The 21,064-nt window shown below is 36.8% G+C and overlaps 1 protein-coding gene across 3 annotated transcripts in view; it reads left to right on the top strand.

Moving 5' to 3' along the window:
- The window catches only part of LOC145674350 (uncharacterized), a 48,546-nt gene that overhangs the window by 3,300 nt on the left and 24,182 nt on the right, over positions 1 to 21,064 (top strand). For all 3 annotated transcript variants that reach the window (XM_081744290.1, XM_081744289.1, XM_081744288.1), the window contains exons 2-3: positions 10,530 to 10,630; positions 15,164 to 15,278. In XM_081744290.1, coding sequence (XP_081600416.1) covers positions 10,542 to 10,630; positions 15,164 to 15,278 — 204 coding nt within the window. In that variant the 5' untranslated portion in view covers positions 10,530 to 10,541. The remainder of the gene's footprint in view (positions 1 to 10,529; positions 10,631 to 15,163; positions 15,279 to 21,064) is intronic.

Raw genomic sequence — 21,064 nt, 5'->3', positions numbered from 1 at the left:
ACCATTTTTATGATTAGCGAGTTATAATAAGACCTGTGTGGAGACTAGTTTCCTTTCCGAAGCTTACTGCCCAATCATAGTCTGTGTATTCATATTCGGTTTTCTCAACGGCGTGGAGGTGGTCTTGTATTTGGATATTCTATATTTGGATATTCTACGAATAAATAAAGGTAAGGTGCTAAATTTTTAAATATTGTTCTCTGATTCATCCTATTCTAGTTAACAAACTAGTGATGCTTCATTAACTTACTTATGTAGGCGCTGAACATGTAAATACCATCGAAACATGTGCTTCATTAAGACGCTATTGTGCGTAAGCAAACATTACTGTAACGATTTGCGGTGAGAATCCATATACTTTAAAACTTTCCAGGACGAATTGAAGGAGTATGTTTAGTACAAGGGGTCCAGAAGCTCGTAAAAAACACAAAATTTACAGGAGAAATGAATGATGCAAGTACTTAGACGTAACATAACGTAACCAAATCTAACCTAACCTAACATAAACTAACGTAAGCTAACCTGAAGTAACCTAAACTAACGTAATATTATTAGAAATAAGCGAATTTTTATAATTTTTTGGAAAATTATGCCGGATCCCTACACTAATATAACATAACCTAAACTAACCTAACGTAACCTAAACAAGCCTAACCTAACTTAAACTAACCAACCCTACCCTAAACTAACCGAATGTGAACAGAAATTACCAAAATTGTATCATTTTTTAGAGAAAACAGCTGGACCCCTTCTGCTAAACATAGGCCGAATTGAATACTGCTGACCCGGTAGCAACAGCCACCCAGCACAAATGCTGTTTCAGGTATCGTAATTCGTCGGTATACTCGCCGTCGCTGACGCGTAAATGTAGTAAATTTGACTTAAAAGTAGGCCTAAATATGAAGTGATTGTACATGGGAACGGTATTGAAAATCGAAACCAGCGTCACATTGTGAACCTTAATCCCATGTGTACTAAATAGACATGTACACATTTAGTGACTACGAATAGCCCCCACCCCTGATCCTCTTCTACCGTCAGTATTTATACTCCAGCGCCGGAAATAATGTTTGGCTGCCTTCTATACTGTTATTCCCATGTTCAGTAGGTATAATTACGGGGGAAAATATGTTTCTTCGCCTAGTTAGAAGTGTGGGAGCATGGGTAAGCAATTGTGTTAGAATGGGTAGAAATCTACACAATATTCATGAAGTATAATCTTAACCTTGCATTGTTCCCTTGTTTATGCTATTTCGGTTTGGCGATTCAATACATGCCGTGTACATAAATAAGTCCCTTAAATGTGACTCTTCCTTTTTGAAATAATTGATTTTCTTCGGAAATTTTTCAAAGTGCAGTACGTGTGCAATAACAAAAATGTTGCCTTTACTCGAGCAGACAATTCTACCAAATTTTGACACATTTCTTAAATTTTCTAGTCAGGTTAGAGCTTTGTATTTTATTTAGCAGAGCATGCACTAAATGAGGAGCTCCATTACTATTTGCAGATTGACTTGTGGAAGTGTGGCATAAATATTACAGTGCGTGAAACATGAACCTGCTTGTGGTAGGGAGTCAGAGCAGGTGCGCACTACGGAGTCCCGTCCGGTAGCTATGGAGTTCGTCCGTATGGAGTAGGCGCGTCAGCGACGGAGGGTATGGGCATAAACGACGATACCGGAAGAGCACTTATACATGCAGTACTTTCACTATCATTCAAACTTCATATCAATATGTTGTGCACTGGCTATAATTACTTATATTTGCACTCTCATTCCTCCACGAATAGTGTTTTACATCGTATTTTACCTATAAATTTTCTATTTGCTAGAGCCGAGTGAACCCGAAATGTTAATTGGAGGCTAATAAGCGGAAGTTGCAACTCAACCAAATTTTGCAAAGTTCTTCATTTTATGGGGGCATAAATTTGTAAAATCCACGGAAGAAATATGTTGCTTGATTTCTCATCAATTGGATTATACGAGTAATGAAAATAAATATTGGGATCTTACCATATGTGTGATATGGTAAAAATACAGAATGTAAAGTGTGCTCTGTACCATGTAGTAGACCATAGGGAAAACATCAAGTGAAGTGCTGTGTGAAGACAGTGTACAAATTGATCATAGAAATATTACAAAGCTGATCCACGTAGAAGGCATATGTTTTCATGTCTTATAAACGGTTTTTCCATTATCCTCGTTTATTCTTATACTCACGGTCGCTGATACACCTGCTCTCTGTGGGCGCGTTCCCTCGCTGCCGCTCCGGCCCTCCTGCTGCTCCTCTACCCTGACTCGGTTAGATAACATTCGTTGCTTTTAGTGGCCACCAAATACAAGTTGGGTCGTGTTTTATTCTCAGGCATCCTAAAGTCAATCTACATTCAGTTATGTGTATTATTCCGTTAAGCTCCAGCAGCTAGTGGACAGAATAACTGATATGAACTTCAAACTCCTCTGAGAGATTTGATTGATAAGTTAGGTTAGGTTTCGTTCACGGCACTAATCTATTTTATGGGATATACATTCACTAGATATTGTCTTCTCTTAGCACGAAATGCACCGTTACTGTCTTAAGAATATTCCTTAAGACAGATGTTAAATTGTTAGCTTCCGATTGACTTTAGGAGGGCTGAGTATATAGTACGAATCAACTTAAGACATGTATCATTTTGTGCTAGGTTGCAACCTAAAAGTACGAGTACTATTTCTCCGACTCAGAGAACAGTGCGGCAATAGGATTCGAGGGATGCGTCTATAGAAAGCAGGCGCGTCACCGTTGGTGGGTATATGCGTCAACATAGATAGGGCAAAATCATTACGTGGCATAGAGGCACAGCTTTGCGACACTTTGTACAGTCAAGCTTTGTATAGCGCTTCTGTTCATCATGTCTTCCTCATAGAGTAAAATAGACAACAAGAGCGCTCCAAAAACTTTCTTTTTGTTTTTTCCTTATCTTGACATCTTTCCTGCACTTTTGACTTCGCGTCCTTACATTTGTTTGTGTCTTACGCACAAATTCAGCAGACTTTGTTGGAATTGTGCAAAACTGTGTTAAATCACACCCCCGCCAAGTGAACTTTGTGGTGGATAAATACCGTGTGCGTGGGTTTCCTCGGGTTTCTCCCGTTTCCTCCCACTTTCTTCATTCCACCATTTCATTCATTATTCATCATCACCGTCTCCTTTAGCCTAACCGGCATATGCGTAGGACGTAAAACTCAAAGATTTCATTTCATTTTTTTTCTGTTAAATCACAATCCGTAGAGATATTCTCCATTCTCTCAATAGACTCCCACCATAGTGGGGTAACCTTGCGCCCTAACATCCATCATAACGCAAATCCATCTTTACTATCACCAATATTCATGAGTAACCACTAATTTCTACAGTTTTCTTCTTTTTTCACGCTACAACAACCACACATGCCCATTGTTTCCGGCGATCTTTGCAAATTTTCAGCCATCGCGGCGGATCTTAATCCCAGTAATGCAATACTTTCTGCATGAAACATCTTCTAAAGCAGTAAAAGTACATTTCGTGCTAAGAGAATATAATATTTTATGAATATAAGTGTGTTCTCCTAAAATAGGATAGTGCTGTAAACGTGATATAACTTGACGTATCAGCTGAAACTTCTAATTCCTTCGTCTGGATGTTTGTAATTTTAGATTAGTTATTCTATTCTGTTCATTACAAGCGGTCCTTAACGGAATAATTGTCTTTCTCTTCCAATTTTCTTGCTTTAAATGATTCCGTAAGATGATCCAGGCTGTTATTACTCTGGCGCATGCACAAACAGTGGCGTTTAGATTAATAATATTCCTTCAAACTAATGTTCCATGGAAGTGACTGCGTGCTGGTCCCAGTACTTGATATCCTATTATATGCAATCATTTCATAGCGAATTTACTCGTAGTGCCTTAGAAATTGTTTGTTAGGGAGGGGTTGCATTCATGGGTGCAGATTTACTTTACGAAAACTTCCCCTTACGGAAACAAATACGCGTTTGAACGTATGCTGTAAAAAAAACTAACTACAAAAAAGCACAAACCAACTTGCACTAGGTGGTCATGAAAAGTTAGAATGCTGTCTCAGCAAGTTAGGGTTGGAGTAGAGCAGTTTGGCACACGCGGAAGCACGTTCGTAGAAAGCAGGCGCGTCAGTGACGTCCGGTACACGCATAAACGAACATGTTGCAAGAAAACACATCATGTCGTATAAGATCACATAAATTATAGAACTTTGATAGTTTCGCACATGTAAACACGAAACACTGGTTTCGTATTTGGTGAAAAATTCCTCCGATAGTGCATTTTGATAACTTAGACAACTCTCTCTCGCATGCGCTCACTAATTTTAACTATAAAATTTTCATTTTTTATGGCGGAATATTCTTAATCTGTGCCCGAGTCTTTTTTTTTTTTTTTTTTTTTTATTCGTCGTTACAAAAATACTGGATCGTCCTACATTCGCAAACTAAGTTTGTTAGATGATGTCAGTGATTTTATATTCTGTAGGCCTTACACCGAGCATTAAAATATGCCGCCATTATTGTAGTCATGGTTGCTTTTATAATGTTTTCTTCATTCTTACCGTAAAAATGCATGTACCTTAAATTAACGTATTTGTTTTCATTTATAGTGCTTCCTTCGCTAATGTGGGGACTACTGCTACAATAAAATTATTTTACACTACCTACGTTATTCTAAATAATGCCCTAATGTCTTGTAGTCTGTTATTTTCTTAGCGCATTCGTAAATAACTGCTTACAGATTGATAATGTAGCTGCAAACTGATACGCCATACCACACATTTTCGTGCAGGAAAAGACGCGTGCTAGGGTATAGTAGGTAGAGCAAAGTAGGGAATTTTAGGTTAGTTGGGTAGGTAGTGCCTGTATGTTGCATTGAGAAGTACTTTAGTGTGGGTTGGCAGTGACACAAATTCTTATAGCCCTTGTAACAACTTGACATATTTTGTAATAAAGGTAGTTCCAAACGTAAGATACAGCATTTGTACACTCCGCACATGTACTCCGCCAGTGGGAAATAACATCAAATACCGGTGTGGTCTTCTTACATATTTAGTCATGTATTTTAACAGTCCTGTAGTACTGGTTATTTGTTTGAGATCAGTAACTCTATCGTTGTAAACATAGAGTACGCAGTTAATGTATTGTATGTTGTTACAGTTTAATAACCTACGAGAACAAATTCCTTAAATATCATTCTTTCTATGTAAATTACCGGTAGTACATTTTACGTGTATGTTTTCTAAAAGGTCCCGATATTCTTATCTTCACCCCGTATTTTACTGGTATTTGTTCTTTTATTATAATAACTAGCTGAAATGCCCTTTCTTCGCACGGGGGAAAATGTTTATAGGAGATAGGTGACTTGCTATAAATTGATTTCTGACTATTAATAAGTTTCGTACTTTTATGTATGAAGTGCACGGTTATGCAAGAATGAAAAATTTGGTGAACGGAAATACATTTAAAAAGAAAAGCAACAACAATGTTATTAAATTTGAGTGAAGAAAATTGTAGTGAAAGGAAATTCTGGTTTGTATTTCATGTTATTTTCATTTCATTTCATAAACTACATTTGTTATCTTATTGTTTGGTGAAAAGATATATAAATTCTTTGGGTTTCCCACTCTAGAGCAAGCTACATATAACTGACCGTGAGTAAAGCATGATTCTTTTAAGTTAATACCACAATATATTAACGTTTGTCCTTGTGCCTTATTTATAGTAGTGCTGAATGCTAATCTTACTGGAGATTTCAGTCTTTTGAATTGAAACGGCAATTCGGTAGATATGAGCGGAATCCTTGGAATAATTACTGGTTTTCTTTTATCCTTTCCTGACATTCTTTTTGCTTAAATTATATTGTTTGATAACTGTTTCACGGTAATTCTTGTTCCATTACATAATGTTGGTGAATACAAATTTCTCAACAAAATTATTGGAGATTCAATTTTTAATCTTAAACATTGTAAAGGCATTCCTGGCACTTGCATTCAATTCAAAAATTCGGTGGGAAAGTTAACACTTTCATTTTCATCAACCATAGAATCAATTGATTTATATATTCGTTCCTCGCCAGGAATCTTGTTTTGAATTTATAAATTAATGTCGTCGACGACTTCATTTCTTACTGCTAAAATGGCTCTTTCAAATAACTAATTTGTATTTGTGTAATTTTGAACAACGTTAGGGTAAACTTTATCTATTGTTTCATCTGGACTGTGGACAGCATTACATAAATCGTTTGGTTCAATTTGGCCAGTTATACAATTAATTGGATGCTTGTCTTCACCAATTTGTAAGGGTTTTTCGTTAAAGTGTCTCGTTTCTTCATCATTGAAAAATTGAACTCACATATTTGTTGTTAATTGTGCTTTCTTGACTCGAGGCCAGAGAAATGATTGCTTCAGACATGCATTTATTTCATCTGCTGGAGTTGATTTTGGAATCACTGGAACCGTTTGCCGAAAATTTCCAGAAAGTATAATTAATGCACCTCCCATTAATTCTGAATTTCCTCGGAGATTTTGTATTGTTCTATGTAATGCTTCGATTTATTTTTTATGTGCCATTGTACATTCATCGAGATGAGTACTTTAGCCTGTTTTAAAAGTCCACCTCGTCCAGATGCTCTTGATACATTACAAATGGGAGATTCTTGTTCTGCAACAGTTAATGTCAGTTTCAAAGCTGAATGCGCAGTTCGTCCTCCGTGCATTAATGTTGCTACAATTCCAAATGATGTCAATGCAAGCGCAATTTCTTTTTGGTGCGTATTTTAGCAGCTAATACTAAACTTATCAAAAATGTATTTCCGGTACCTCCTGGTACATCCAAATAGATTACTCCCCCCATACCCTTGTTCACATGATTCATAATGAACTCAAAACTTGCTTTTGAGTGTCACTTAACAATGGTTTGTTTTGAGCAATGTATTGCAATAATTCATGAACATTGTAACCTTTCTCTCTTTTAGAGTCACCAGTGGCAAGATTACCTCCTCTTTTACATTTCGGCATTTTGTTTAACGTTATTATTACTTAACACTCTTAAATTCCATTTATTACACTGTTCACTAAGTTTTACCTTCAGCAATTTACTTTCACTTGGTACGTTTTAAACATATCACTGGCATACAATTAACCGTCTGGCAATTTGACTTTTTCTTGATCTGATCTTATATTTTAAAAGTTTCCTGGCATATATTTAATTTCCAATTTATAGAGAGTTAATTCATTTCCTATAAACGTATTTTCCTTGTGAGAAGAGCGGGCATTTTAGGTACTTTGTGATAATTCTGAAACCGTCATTGTATTTTCAACGAGGTCTGTAAACATTATATCTTCTTCTTTTAAACAAACTTGTAAATAAATGTAATGGCTCAGACTCCGGTCCATCGTTGCCTGTTAACTGTTTCTTACCGTAACTCTGAAATACGTTTCTTTGTAGATATGCTGTCGCTACTCTATATATATTCTTCTTGTGTTGGCGCATGGTGATACTAAACCTGGAACCGGTAAACTTCAGGTTCGCCACAGAGATAATTGTGTTTAGATATGGGAGGTAGCAGTAGTACAACAAACAGTAGTAGTGGTAGTGAGTACTGCTAGTAGTAGTATAAATCAAGGTTGGCTGGTTTAAACCAAGGTGGTTTAAGCCAACTGGTTTAAACAAAAAAAAAAAAAAATGATTTAAATTGTGTGAACTTCATGATGACGTCTCCACATATCACACCATCTGCATTCCGTTTATCTACTTTTCACCTTTTAATCAAGGGGTCCCGTGTTCAATTTTCGGTCGAACCACAACCCATCTTTCAAGTGTAAACCAAGTAGCGATTCGAGGTGTCCCTTTAAGCGAAAGTCTTCTCCGTGATAACCTTGGTATTTCATAAGAATGTTAAGCCTAAATATACGAAACGAAACCAAATTATATATTTCTACTTGCCTGAATGCCTGCTATTTTATAAAGAAGCCAAGGTTGCTTAAATATATTGATAGAAATTGGTAAAATGTATCAACTGCCTACGTAGTTTTCAACATCAGATTGCATTCGACTTTAATTTTATTAAATGATGTCTACATACGAAATTTGTACTTTAATACGTCAGTTTTAGCGTAGTGATTATGATACGTTGACCTTAAAATTTTACATACAAATACATTTAAAGTAATAGCAGGATTTTCCCAATGTCTAAGGCGGGAGTTTCCCGATTTATATATAATTCAGTATAATGTTTTTACTTGTTGTAACTGTTGATCATTTTGTCCTTCTGAAATGACTCTTGACAATTATATTAACAACTAGGTCTATGTAAAGATCAATACAACGTATTTTTATCAGGAGTTCTTTGTGAGTGAGTCGGCAATCGCATTTGTGACCAATTGGTCCCGGTTTCGTGTCGAAATGGACAATTTTTCTTGGATGTTAAGCCGAGAAACAGTTTGGATTCTGCTTTAAGCTTATGTGACCCCTTCCAGCATAACCTTGTTGTTGCATAATAACACCAAGGCGAAACAAACTAACTTCTGTCCATATCTAGTATAAATACATAGAGTAAATTATTTAAACCAAAAAAAAAAAAAAGGTTTAAACCAAAAAAAAAAAAAAAAACTTAAACCATAGTAATAAAACTAAAAGTTACTTTTTTTTTTCCAAGTTGGTCACTAAAAGTTACTTTTTTTCAAATTTGTCACTAAAAGTTACTTTTTTGGGAGGTAAAGTGACTTTTTCGTGTGATTTTCGTTTTGCATTGGCAGTTTTCTAAGAAAAATATTATAAAAATAAATGGAAGAAGGAAGAAACTTGTTACACATTGCTCTTCTGAAAGCTTCAGTACTTGCTGCCACATGTGAAACAGTCAGCTTTATTCTCACTTCAGCTTTTACTGTTTCTAAAGCACAGTAGATGGTTGGTGGATGCTTAAGCTCTCAAGGTGGGGTTTAGAACCCTTCTGTGTCTATTCTTTCTTCTGTCATAATAGTCTTTTAGTTTTCTCTCGTAATAGTTAACGCTTCGCTCAACGGTGTGTGTGTGTGTGTGTTTGTGTGGTTCATCATGTTCGTCCTTCTTGTATGTACTTCTTAAGAGTAGGTGATGAATGCTCTCAATGCTAAGTTGAGTATAATATCTGGGATGAAGAAATTCGGAAATAGGCCAGAACTGGTTCCACTTACTCAGAAGCTTCTTACATCTGCTAAGTCTGCGTACCGTAACTACAAAGCATACTTAGAAAACCTAAGAAAGGAGGAAGCTCAAAGAAGAAAAGATGAAACAAAACAACAAAGAAAGAGAGAAGTGATGGAGAAATTGACAAAGGAAAAATTGGCATGATGAGATTTTGGTCACTTTTTAACTATTTACAAGAGACCAGACCGCTATGAGCCCTGGTATTAGGAAATGTAAATATACATAATAAAATATTGCAAGGATCCCCACATCACAACAGACGCACGGGTCAACTCAACACGTGCTATTATTTATAAACAACATAGCAGACAGCAAGCCAACACGGAAGAACGAGGAACACCGAAAGCAGACGGACCTCACGGAAGGACCCGAGGAGGACAAATAAAAGGAGGACCACCGAGGGACCCAGTATCAGTCGACCAACTGATCGCCTAACATTTACCTTCCTATGTCGCTGTGGACTAGGAGCACCTCTTCCTTACCCTATGCTGCATTGAGCTAGGGATCCATCTTAAACTTATAATCCAAGCCTAACCAACAACCTGCCAAAGTGTTCTGGAAACTGCCTTGAGTGGAAGGGGCACCCGGCAAAACATTTAGTATTCCTTCACTTGGTCATTGAGGAGGAGACATTGAAATTAGAGACACTTGTATTTATTATATTAAATTTTGTAATAAAACTTGGTGAAGGGGAAAAGACACCCGGTCTATCATTTGACTCTACCATACATTGCAATATATAATGAATTGTTGACGAAGCTTGTACTTACGTTAACACCCCTTAGTAACAATGATAGTTTTGACCATAGACAGCCAGGATAAGCTAGGAATTGAGTTCGTTGACGAAGATGATGTTCAAACAGGAAGTGGTCGAAATTAACCATTTCCGGTTTTAACGTTGGTCACTATGAGCAAACATACAAATACGCACTTAACTCTCTGTAATCGTTTGAGCGTCTCAAGAATGCATATTATCTAATCCTTTAACTTTCTCTTTAAAACTGAAGTGATTGAAATCGTAAAACTGGTGTGACTTAGTTTTCAGTATTGATTTGCATAGAGCAAAAGCTATGAGAGATAGTGAGAAGCAGCTTTTTTAATCTAGCGTTCTAAGTTAAGGTATCATTTTCCCCCTTAACCATCTATTCAGTGTTACAGAACGTTAAATATTTTTTCTTTCTTTCTCGATAGTATATTTAAAAAATGTATATATATATATATATATATATGACAAGTAATTATGAGTTTTATAGGAGATATTGATATTAGCATATTTTTAAATCTATGTTTCGTGTGTTTGCAGTGATACTAAGAAATGGCTGATGAGTGGACAGAGGTCACAGAACTGATCATACGGGCTGTGCAGGCGCTAGAGCGTCAAAAGAAGAGCAGCAACCCAGAGAAGTGAGTATTACATTCGTAGGGTGACAACACAAAGCATGGGGCTGATAGCATTATATATCATTCTCTTCATCAAACCATATTTGTTTTGCATTTTAAAATAATGTAAAGTGATGAATGCCTTGTAGAAGTAAGAAAAAGTTTATTATTAGTATTACAATATTTTTGCTGTACATATTTTAAATCGGTGAAGCGGGGGAAGTTTATTCATTCATTATATTGATTGATTTGAATCCAAGAAGTAGGGATTGATGAAAAGCATTATATAATACACTAGCGTCAATTACCCGCTTCGCTGGGTTAAAATAAGAAAAAAATAGTAATATGTTCTGTTAATCAGTCACGTTTTACTATTACTGAAGCCCTCTCTGATATCGGTCATTTTTGATCATTTATATATATCCAAATTGCGGAGCTAAATTTACATTTAAACGACATTGGAAATGTCACTGTTCATTTCAGAGACCCCGAAAACTATGGATTCGGCACTGATATCGGTCGTTTTTATATGTCTCCTCCCCTCTTCCTCCCCTAAGTTGCACCGTCAAAGTGAAATGATAAAAAAACATCCTAGACCCGAACTTCATCTATGTTGAAAATTTGATCGAGATTGGCCGTTTGGTTCAAGAATTATATATTACCTGAAAATAATATCATCAGGAATAATGGCTCGATGGGTTTGTCCAGGGCGCGAATCGTCTTGCAGTGATGTGCGTCCTTGTCGGCACCTCTTTGTCACTCCTGCACACTTGTTGGTGACATGCAGTGTTCTCAATACACAGCAGACGTACGACGATGAGTTTCAGGTACTCCAGCACCCTCAGCCACCAAAAAACGAGCTACACATCTCTGTTCTTCTTTGCTTGCCTCTATATCTAATGCAGAACAAACACAATTTTCACTACGCTCACCTATACAGCAATAAACAAAAAACTGTATATACTTGTGAATTGTCACTATGCATTTCTCCTGTTGAGAGATGGTGGTATCGATAAGTAATAGTAGTGTTGTCAACTTTCGCGAGGGATGTGTTTTATGGAGAGTGTTCGGTTTTCATTTGACTGCTCGTCATAACTACCTTCCAAATGTCATTGAAAATGAGTCACATGTTTTCCCGTCCCCTAGAACTATGAATTCGACAAAAATGTCAGTAAGTTTTGACGTTTAGTTTTTACCTACCCCTCATTCTCTGACAATGGGGACGAACTTGGATTTAAACGCCATTGGGACCGTCACTATTCATTTCAGAGGTTCACCTATGGATTGCACACTAGTATCAGGCGTTTTGCATTTTTTACATGTCACTCTCCCTAACTCCCACCCCTTAGGGTGTCTTACTACTTTTTTCTGATTGAAAGTGTTATGTCTAACAAATTTGGTTAAAGTTGCTTTTGAAGTTCCAAATATTAATGCTGTGCGAACAACGCCTTCGATGCTGCCCCTGTAAATTCGTAATCCAGCTGATGCTCGTTCATGCCTAAAAGTGGTATTAAATGCCACTGTGGTTGTAACCCAATAGCTTAACGAACCCAAAATATGGATTCGACACTAATCTTAGTCTAACAAAAGAAACACTGACCAAAGCTTAAAACCCACTTTATTTTAAATTATAAACTGTAACGGTTTGTTGTAGATTGTCGATAGTGTCTGAAGAAGGATATGTTAGATATCCGAAACCGTTACAAATTATAATTTAAAATAAAGTGGGTTTTAAGCTTTGGTCAGTGTTTCTTTTGTTAAAATAATCAATCCAAAGCCATCGATACTCTTAATCTTAGTCATGTGGGACATTTTAGGTTTCGCTCCTTGTTGCTTCCCATGCCAATGGGAGTTGAGATTGGACTGTAACGCTATCGGGATTGTAATTATTAATCTCTGCGATATCAAGAACCATGGATTCAACACTAATATCGATCGTTTTTTATTCTTATTATATGTCATCCCCTTCCCACCAACCCAGGGTACTAATGGGAACTAAATGTATAGACTTAAATCTTTTGGGGAGTGTCGACAATCAGCTTAGGGCCCTAAAAAAACTACGGATTCGGCACTAATATCGGTCGTTTTTTATTCTTTTTTTATATCACCATTCTTCTATCACCAGGGGTACTAATGGGGTTGAACTTGGATTTAAGCAACGTATGAAGTGTTGCTATTCATTTCAGTGATCCCGAAACTGTGGACTCCACACTGATATCAGTCGTCTTCAATCATATTATACATTACTCTCCCTAGATGTGGTAGGGGTCTTACCCCTACTGGAAGATGGTCTTAAACTTAGAGGTCATCGGAACTGCTCCCGATGAACTTAAGGATCCCGAAAGCTATTGATTCGACATTAATATCGGTCATTTCAATCATTTTTAGATGTCACAATTTCACACACCCCGTCAGGGTGCTAGTAGGGGATGAACTTGAACTTAAATGCTATCTGGACTGTCACTCTTTATCTAAGCGATCCCTAAAATTAAGGATTCAGCACTAATGTCGGTCGGTTTTATATTTTTTATATCTGCCCTTACATTCCCCCTAGGAGGGCTAAGGGATTCTTGACACCACTAGGCTGAATTTCGACTTAAACAGCATCAAAACTGCTACCAATTAAGTTAGCGATAAAAAAAAAAAAAAAAAAAAAAAAAAAAAAAAAAAAAAAAAAAAAAAAAAACTTGCGATTCGACACTAATATTGGTCGATTTCAGTATGTTTACGCCACTACGTTTCAAATGGGAGCCTAAATCGAAGTTAAACAGAATTGGAAGTGACATTATTTATCTAAGCGACCTCAAAGACTATGATTCGACACTAATATGGACCTTTTCTATCATCTGTATATGTATCCCCCTTTCACTCCCCATAGGTATGCTAGAGAATTTTTTCCATACTGTAAGTAATATGTGTAGGTAGTTTGGTTAAATTTACTCCAGGAGTTACGTTGGAACACATACATATACATACATCAATTTTATATATATATAAATACAGATAAGAGAGAGAAAGAGCGACCAAAGCGCCACCACTTCCATATATAAAAGCATTTCAGAGTATTGAACTAAAAACCTATGTAAAGACGTTCAATTCTGCCTTCCTTACTAAGGCAGAATTTAGTCTCGTAAAGTGACCTGTGGGGGATCGTGAATGTCTTGTGAGGGTTTGGGGCTAGTGAGTGTCTTGTCTGGAACCACGGTCCGATTTTGGATATTGTCTGCATATACCCACTTGTCGTCTTCACGCCTCTGACTATATTTCAAGAACGCAAATCAGATTCTGTAATGAGAATATTAAGAAGTAACCTCCGTTATTACAAATAGCTGCAGATAAATACAATACTAAACTTATTTATTTCTCGTACACGATTTCCTTAATTTGTATTTATCATCACATATGATATACAGACGTCCTGTCGACACCTACCACATCTCAAATGTTATATTTTAAACATAGTAATTACTTACGTCCTGAAATCATTATATATATATATATATATATATATATATATAGGTCAAAGAACGTGTGTTCTAAAAATGGCGGCCACGAACCACAGCATTATTCTACAAGTCAAAATAAAGCAAAATATAGATATATTTATATATTTGTGTACCTTTTGAGTCCTCGTTTAGAGACACAAATTGCACTATATGGCAACGTCGCAAATAAAGAACCATAGGTTAGATCTATCAATTTATCATACAGTTATATCTATTCTTTCCAGATGGCAGCTAAAGTCGATATTGATTGACACTAGCATCACTTATTAGTGTAGCAATCGATTCAACTGCTTGTTGTATTTGTAGAGTAATGCTAATTGCTCCAACTTAATCTTCAACGTTGCCACATTGTGAAATTTTGATTCCCCATAGCGGTTGAAGGAGACCCCAGAGGGGATACCATCATGTAACATTTTCGCTTTATTTTGGCCTGTAGAATAGTTCTCTGTGGTCCGTGGAGTAAAATAGCATTTTTACCGAAAACTTTGACCTAAATGGGAATCGAACTCACGACCTTAAGATTAGAAATACGGTGATTTACCACTGGACTAACATGGCAACTCTGGCCGACCTGCTCCTGACAAAATATAACTAATTTCAAAAACAGTTACATTCATATCCGTTGCAAATGCTGTTTTTTTTTCTCCTTTGTCTTCTTCATTCTACTATGACTGAATCATTTTATATGTTCGTTATCTTTAGTTTCATTGGAAATGTTTTTTGATGTATGGAAATGTAGGCGACAAACAAAGTATATGCTGACCTGTATGCATACTGTAGTTTGGAAATTACAGTACATACTGTACGTATCTGGTCCTCTACTTCCTGATATAATTTCATAGACCTGCATTGAAATGTAAGTTGGATGGCTACTTACAGTAAAGAGGTGAATGATGATTTTGGCGGCTTGGTATTTGACGTTGCTTCCATGTCATAACACTGGAAGTTTTCTGTTCTTTCTCTCTGGTAATAGAATTGCTATTATTTTTATTGCTTTTCTCTGTAATTATTATATGGAAACTTTGATGGTAATGTATTTGTTTTTACCTAGCTCCTCGTCTCATCGAGAAGGAAGTGCCCAGTCCGATGGGAGACCTGGAGACCTGATAACTAATCAGAATTCTTCGGGAATTAGTGTGAATGGTAACAAGAGACCTGTATCCTGGGTAAGTGTTAAAGTAAAGTACCTTTTTTCTTTCTTCTATATGGTATTCATAAAATGGTTTCTGTTGCATTTTTCCTCAACTCGTGAGCATTGCATGATGAATAGCAAATGGTTAAAACAAAAGTCAATCAGTGCTGGGTACTCACATGGGTGACCATTGGAACGTTAGCAGAGCAATTAGAAAGTTACCTGAAAGGAAGGGGTAGCGGTCTCCCGTCAAGAAAAGTTTAACAACAACGGCAGGTATTCTAACTACATAAACTAATTTCAAATCGTAAGGGAGTTTATATAGCTTAGTAATTTTGGTATTGGTTCAAGCAGTATTTGGATAGTGTACCTTTCGAAATATTCTATTATACAACTATCACAAAACATTGAATTGGGAGAACTTTTGTTTAGTAGAATACATCGAAAGGTGTATATATAATCTATGTAGGGTTTTTCATAAGTATGGGAACAAACTCCGGAGATTATTCTATAAGTGAAAACAAGACATTAACTCATCCGGCAATAAGTAATTTAGAAGTTACAATCTTCCGAAATGGAGTTCGAAACTGTCCGTCGTATTAATCACTTCGTGTGTTGCTATCGTGTGTGAAGAGCAAAGGGGACTCTTTACCTCTACACTACACTTACATTTTTTTCCTTTCACGTGCATACACACACTTCTCTCTCTTTTTTTTCACTTCTTTCTTTTTTCCTACCACACTTCTCACTTTCCGCAACTTTTTGACCCGACCGCCTGGGTATCTTGTCCTGTTTCACTGTCTGAACTCTCTTCCTCAATTTGACCTTCTCCTGCTTTTGACGATTGTCTCCCTTTTACTATTACAATTTACAGTGTAACACATTTTTTATTCAAACAATTTTACTTATACCTGGCTAATTCGTCCTTGCGGACGGGCTCTTTTTACATTTACCGCATTCAAACAAATATGATTTGAAGACAAGTTTAGTGACGTAGCCGACTGGGCCTTATGGCCGCAACTTTAAAATATACACACTCCGATGCGAGTACCATATAAGAAGAAGGCTTCCGAAATCCTCAGAAAATGAAGTTGTGAGCTGAATATTACCTCAATGTGTGCCTAGTGTAGAGTTGTAACCAGCTCTGTTCTAAAGCACACGTTTTATAATCATGTAATGGTGGCACATGGGAGTCAGTTTAGGGAGGGAAAAGATTCCTGGTAAATCTAGTGAGTAAACGTGGGCCTAAATGTTCACCAGCAAACTCTAATTCGTTTGCGGAATGTTGATGTCTCTTATACATTGGCTCGATGAATGCGTTATCATTTTTCGCTGTAAAGAATTCACTTCGGTCCGCCAATAGGTGCAGTTACTTAACCGAGTTTGTGGTTCACGTCACTTTTCCGCCCAAAATACAATTACATACCACCGCAATAGCCAGTGTCCAACGACGTATGGCGGCAAATTGCTATGGGGTGAGAGACCTCGACATTTGGCAAATGATTTATCGTTTTTTTTAGTAATCTCTGGTTGCATACGTGCTCATAATTAGAGACCTGCACGGGCCGGACTTGGGCGGGCCGACTCTATTATTTCTTTGGGCCGGGCCGGGCTGGGCGTGGGCAAGCCGACATTGATTTCTCTTCAGGTCGGGCCGGGCTGGGGCCGATTAATTGCAATTCTTTAATAATTATTGACATTCGTTAAACGATAATTAGAATAAAGGCAAACGTTGAAGAAGTGTGCCCGTGAAAAATGTTACAAACTGAAACTTCTAAAATTTATCGGGCCGGGCTTGGGCCAAGAATTTTAAAAAACTTATCGGGCCGGTCCGGGCTCGGGCCGAAAGATTCGGCCCGTGCAGGTCTCTAGCTCATATACACTCATGTTTATTTCGTAGAATTGCAAGGAAACTTTTCTGCTATACAAGGAAATCCCATTCGCTGCTACTGTATGATTCTGAAGCTTTTTTATAGAGTAGCTTACAAGTGTACAGTGGACACGTCCTTTGACAGCGTTCAACTCAAAAGTTCGTTCTCTGAGGGTTTCTGAAGCGTGTATCTCGTAAATTACTCATTGCTGCACATACGTTGATGTGAACTTTTTGTCTTGTGTTCTGGTATGTCTGTCCCCCCACCCCCATTACTGTTCGCTTTCCTGGGGAAAACGACAAGAGAAAATTATTTTCGGATTCCCCCTCGTATAATATCTATAAAATAACTTATGGTAGAAATAAACATAAATCTAAATAGTAGCAAAAATAAAAGCAATTTTTGAGAAACAGAAGTAGGTTTGTTATAGACAGTTAAGATCAGAAGTGTGGTTCGAGGGTAGGATAGTAATGTGTCTTATCTCTCTTTGTGAGACGCGGGGTCTAGTATAGTGTGATGGACTGTCTGTTCCAAGGCAAGTAGGTGGAAAATCCAAACGTGGCAGGATTAACGATAATTATTGTCATTCGAGTAATTAGTTTCGTCAAATAAAAGGCTGAACAGTCAGTGGATTTAATGATGTAATTGAGATTTGGGAAAATCATAACCAATATCCTAATGGTATAATGCTGGGATGTAGACTGTTGTCGAATATAGGCCAAGTTCTGTAGGTGCCTGACGATTCTTGGTGCTGGTGCAGGGTGTTTCAGATAACCTTTATTCGGCAGAAAGTATTTTGAAAGTCTTTCTTCGAGAAGTTAATTAAAGCATTTTCCTATGTTTTTTTTTTTTTTTTTTTTTTTTTTTTTTGTGTGTGTGTGTAAAATAAACTTTGGATGTTATATATATATTACAGCTCAAATGACCATTTTCTCAAGAAATGAAATGATTTATGGAAACTAATTGAAAGATGCTTATCGGTCCTTTACGGATAATTTCAGTCGAAGTGAAATGATAAAAAAAAAGAAAAAAAAAGACCCAGGTGTAACCATATTCATTGTAAACGGCTCAACTGTTTCCTCACTTTAGCTATTTTATTAATATAAAGTGGGGAATTAAATCAGTTGAGGATGCTCCAAGAGCATTGCCAGAACGTACTTAAAAGAATGGAGAGATGGAGCGGGAAAGATAACTGTGATTCTTTCCAAATAGAAAGTAAATCTTTTTATCCGCATCTTCTTCTCTTTCTCGCAAAAATTCGCAAAATATCATCTCTCTGTGACTTAAGGTTCCCGAGATATGGCTCCATAAATCTTCCGAAATTCGGAACGATGGCCAGTTAGCCTGTGATACACCGGTTACTATTTGGTACCAAAATGTACATCATCATCTTACGTATTGATCAACACTAATATCATCTCTCTGTAACTTAGGGTTCTCGAAATATGGCTCCTTAATTCTCCGGAAATCGGCCATTTTTTTTGGCTAATATCTCGGGAGCGGTAAGAGTGGCACGAAACATTCCATCATTTTCTCAGATAGTTTGTGATTCTCTATCGAATGGAGAGCTGAAAATTGAAAAAAAGATCGCAAATAACAGACAGACAGAGAGAGAGAGAGAGAGATAATTCAGTAACGAACTTTCTAAGTTCGTTGAATATCAGAAATTATTCATATTCACCTTTGGAAGCGGATTTTTTTTGAAACTGCTGGGGCGCGTGTCAATTTATTTTTAATAATCAGTTTATATATCAGGTTTCATGTGCCAAACTGGAGAAGCTAGTAAAACACTATTTTTTCCGTGTTTTTTTAACCTCCACTCTTCACTTGCAGTATTCAGTTTAATAAAAGTGACATGATAAAAAGCCTAATCAAGAAGTTGCTGTATTCAAAAAAATTAGTATAAAGTGGTTCAGCTGTTTTCCCATGATGGTGGTACGTGAGAAATCGGATTGAATGTTGAGAAAAAGTTGTACAAATTACCTCGTCACCCATTAACCCTTTCGATACGGGAGGCCGAGAGTGACTCACACAGGTGAGTCACGCATTTAATCCTCTGCTGTGTGAATACTAAGATATCGGCAAGCTTTTCTGTGCCAAATATAGTTGAACCAAAGTTTATCCTGATGTTTTCTTTTTTTCCTGAGTGTCAAATTTTCCTCTCAAATTTGAGCCCGAAAGTAGAAAAAAGAAAAAAAAATCGGATTTTTTTCATTATAACTTCGTTGGTTTTAGTGAGACCTACTTGCGAGTTGTCAGATATATACCTCATATGGATACGTAATTTTTTAGACCATTTTGAACAACTCACAATCAGTGTTGCCAACTAGGGAATTATTATTTCTCAATTTTTGGCTCAAAAAAATGAAAATTTTCGAAATTTATATTTATAAATCCACTCCTATACGAACGCAAGTCAACTTACGCCATTTGAACATCGGTCTTTGCTGAACAAAAGCAAGTAGAAATCGTTGCAATTGGATAATTAGAGAGCTCTCGAAAAATTTGAATGTAGGTTCTAATCCTTGATTTTGTTTACTTTTCTGTTTACCATAATGTATCTTTTTTATTATTACAAGCTTCGTTTCTTAGATATCGACACAATACTTCTACGATGTATTAGTGGTGTACCAAAGTTTTTTAAAGATGGTTTTCATCTATCTAGCAGCAGTGTTTCCAGCCATAGAAAATTTTAATTCCCGAATTTAGGTGGAAAATTCGGGAAAATTCCCATTTATCCCTCTAATTTGCTACAGTGAAACAAATCGACCAGCATCTGAAAGTTTCATCTTTGGCCTACACAACGCATCATGAAAAGTTTCAATTGAATAATTAAGGGAGGTATACAGTAGAGGAGAGGTATGTGGAAAGAACTTTTTTTTTTGGGGGGGGGGGGGTAGAATGTGATTTTTTTTTAAATTACGTGCTTAGTTTATTAGATATCGACATGATACTTCTAGGATATATTAGTGATGTACCAAAGGTTATTGTATGATTATTTGTCTCTGCCTAGTAGCAATGTTTACAACCATGAAACAAAATTTCCGATTTTAGGTGAAACATTTGGAAAATAATCCTACTTTTCCCTCTATAATTTCCCTGTTTTTGGCTACATTGGAAAAAACGTATCAGCATCTGCCTCGTTTTTGACCGATACAACGCACCATAGAAAATTTCAAAAGGATAATTAGGAAAGCTGCAGCACTTGCATCAGTTTTAATTTCTGCGTCTGAGGCAAAAAAACTAAAAATTTCGTGTGTACGATGTGGGAGAATTTTTTCTTTCAATCTTTGTATGGCAACCAATGACTTCACGCTTTTACTTGTGCGTTGTCGACAGACCAAAATTTTTTTTGAGGTGACTTGGACCCATGAGGCTACAGTGGGGCCAACTCCAGAAATCTTAAAATTCTGTTAGGGATTTTTTTTGTGAATTTCCACCCCTACACTTCCCTCCATTTGGCAACGCTGCAATCAGATTTACGTCACAAAATTGCCACATTTTTCTTCTAAAGAACAAGGTCTTAACCATATCAATTGGGTAAATAGTCTTTGAGCTATAATTCATTAATTGCAAGTCGACGAAAACGTCAGAAAGCGCCCCGTACTAAAGGGTTAAATGCAGAATTTTCAGAAAGATTGGGAATAAGTATCCGGTTCTTTTAATGGTGAGCGTAAGAGTTCCGTTTCCCTTACTTGAGAAACTTGTGATATTCTATTTTTTGCATGATTGTGAAACGTATCTGCCTCTTAGGATACACATTTTACTAAAAGTTAGATAAAACCTGGCTGGATCCAAGTGCTGACTAAAAGGTTCGTCGAAAGAATATACACGCACTTTAAACAGTCATAGATAATTTATTTTCCAACCTACAAGGTTAAATTTCTGGGAAAAAGTAATGTTATGCGTCTTTAATAGCTAGCAGCAGAATTGTCGGTCTAGTTGCGCA

The sequence above is a fragment of the Thermobia domestica genome, chromosome 17, assembly GCF_964235325.1.
Source record: "Thermobia domestica chromosome 17, izTheDome1.hap1.1, whole genome shotgun sequence".
Classification (NCBI taxonomy): Eukaryota; Metazoa; Arthropoda; class Insecta; order Zygentoma; family Lepismatidae; genus Thermobia; species Thermobia domestica.
This window is presented reverse-complemented; position numbering and strand designations above follow the sequence as displayed.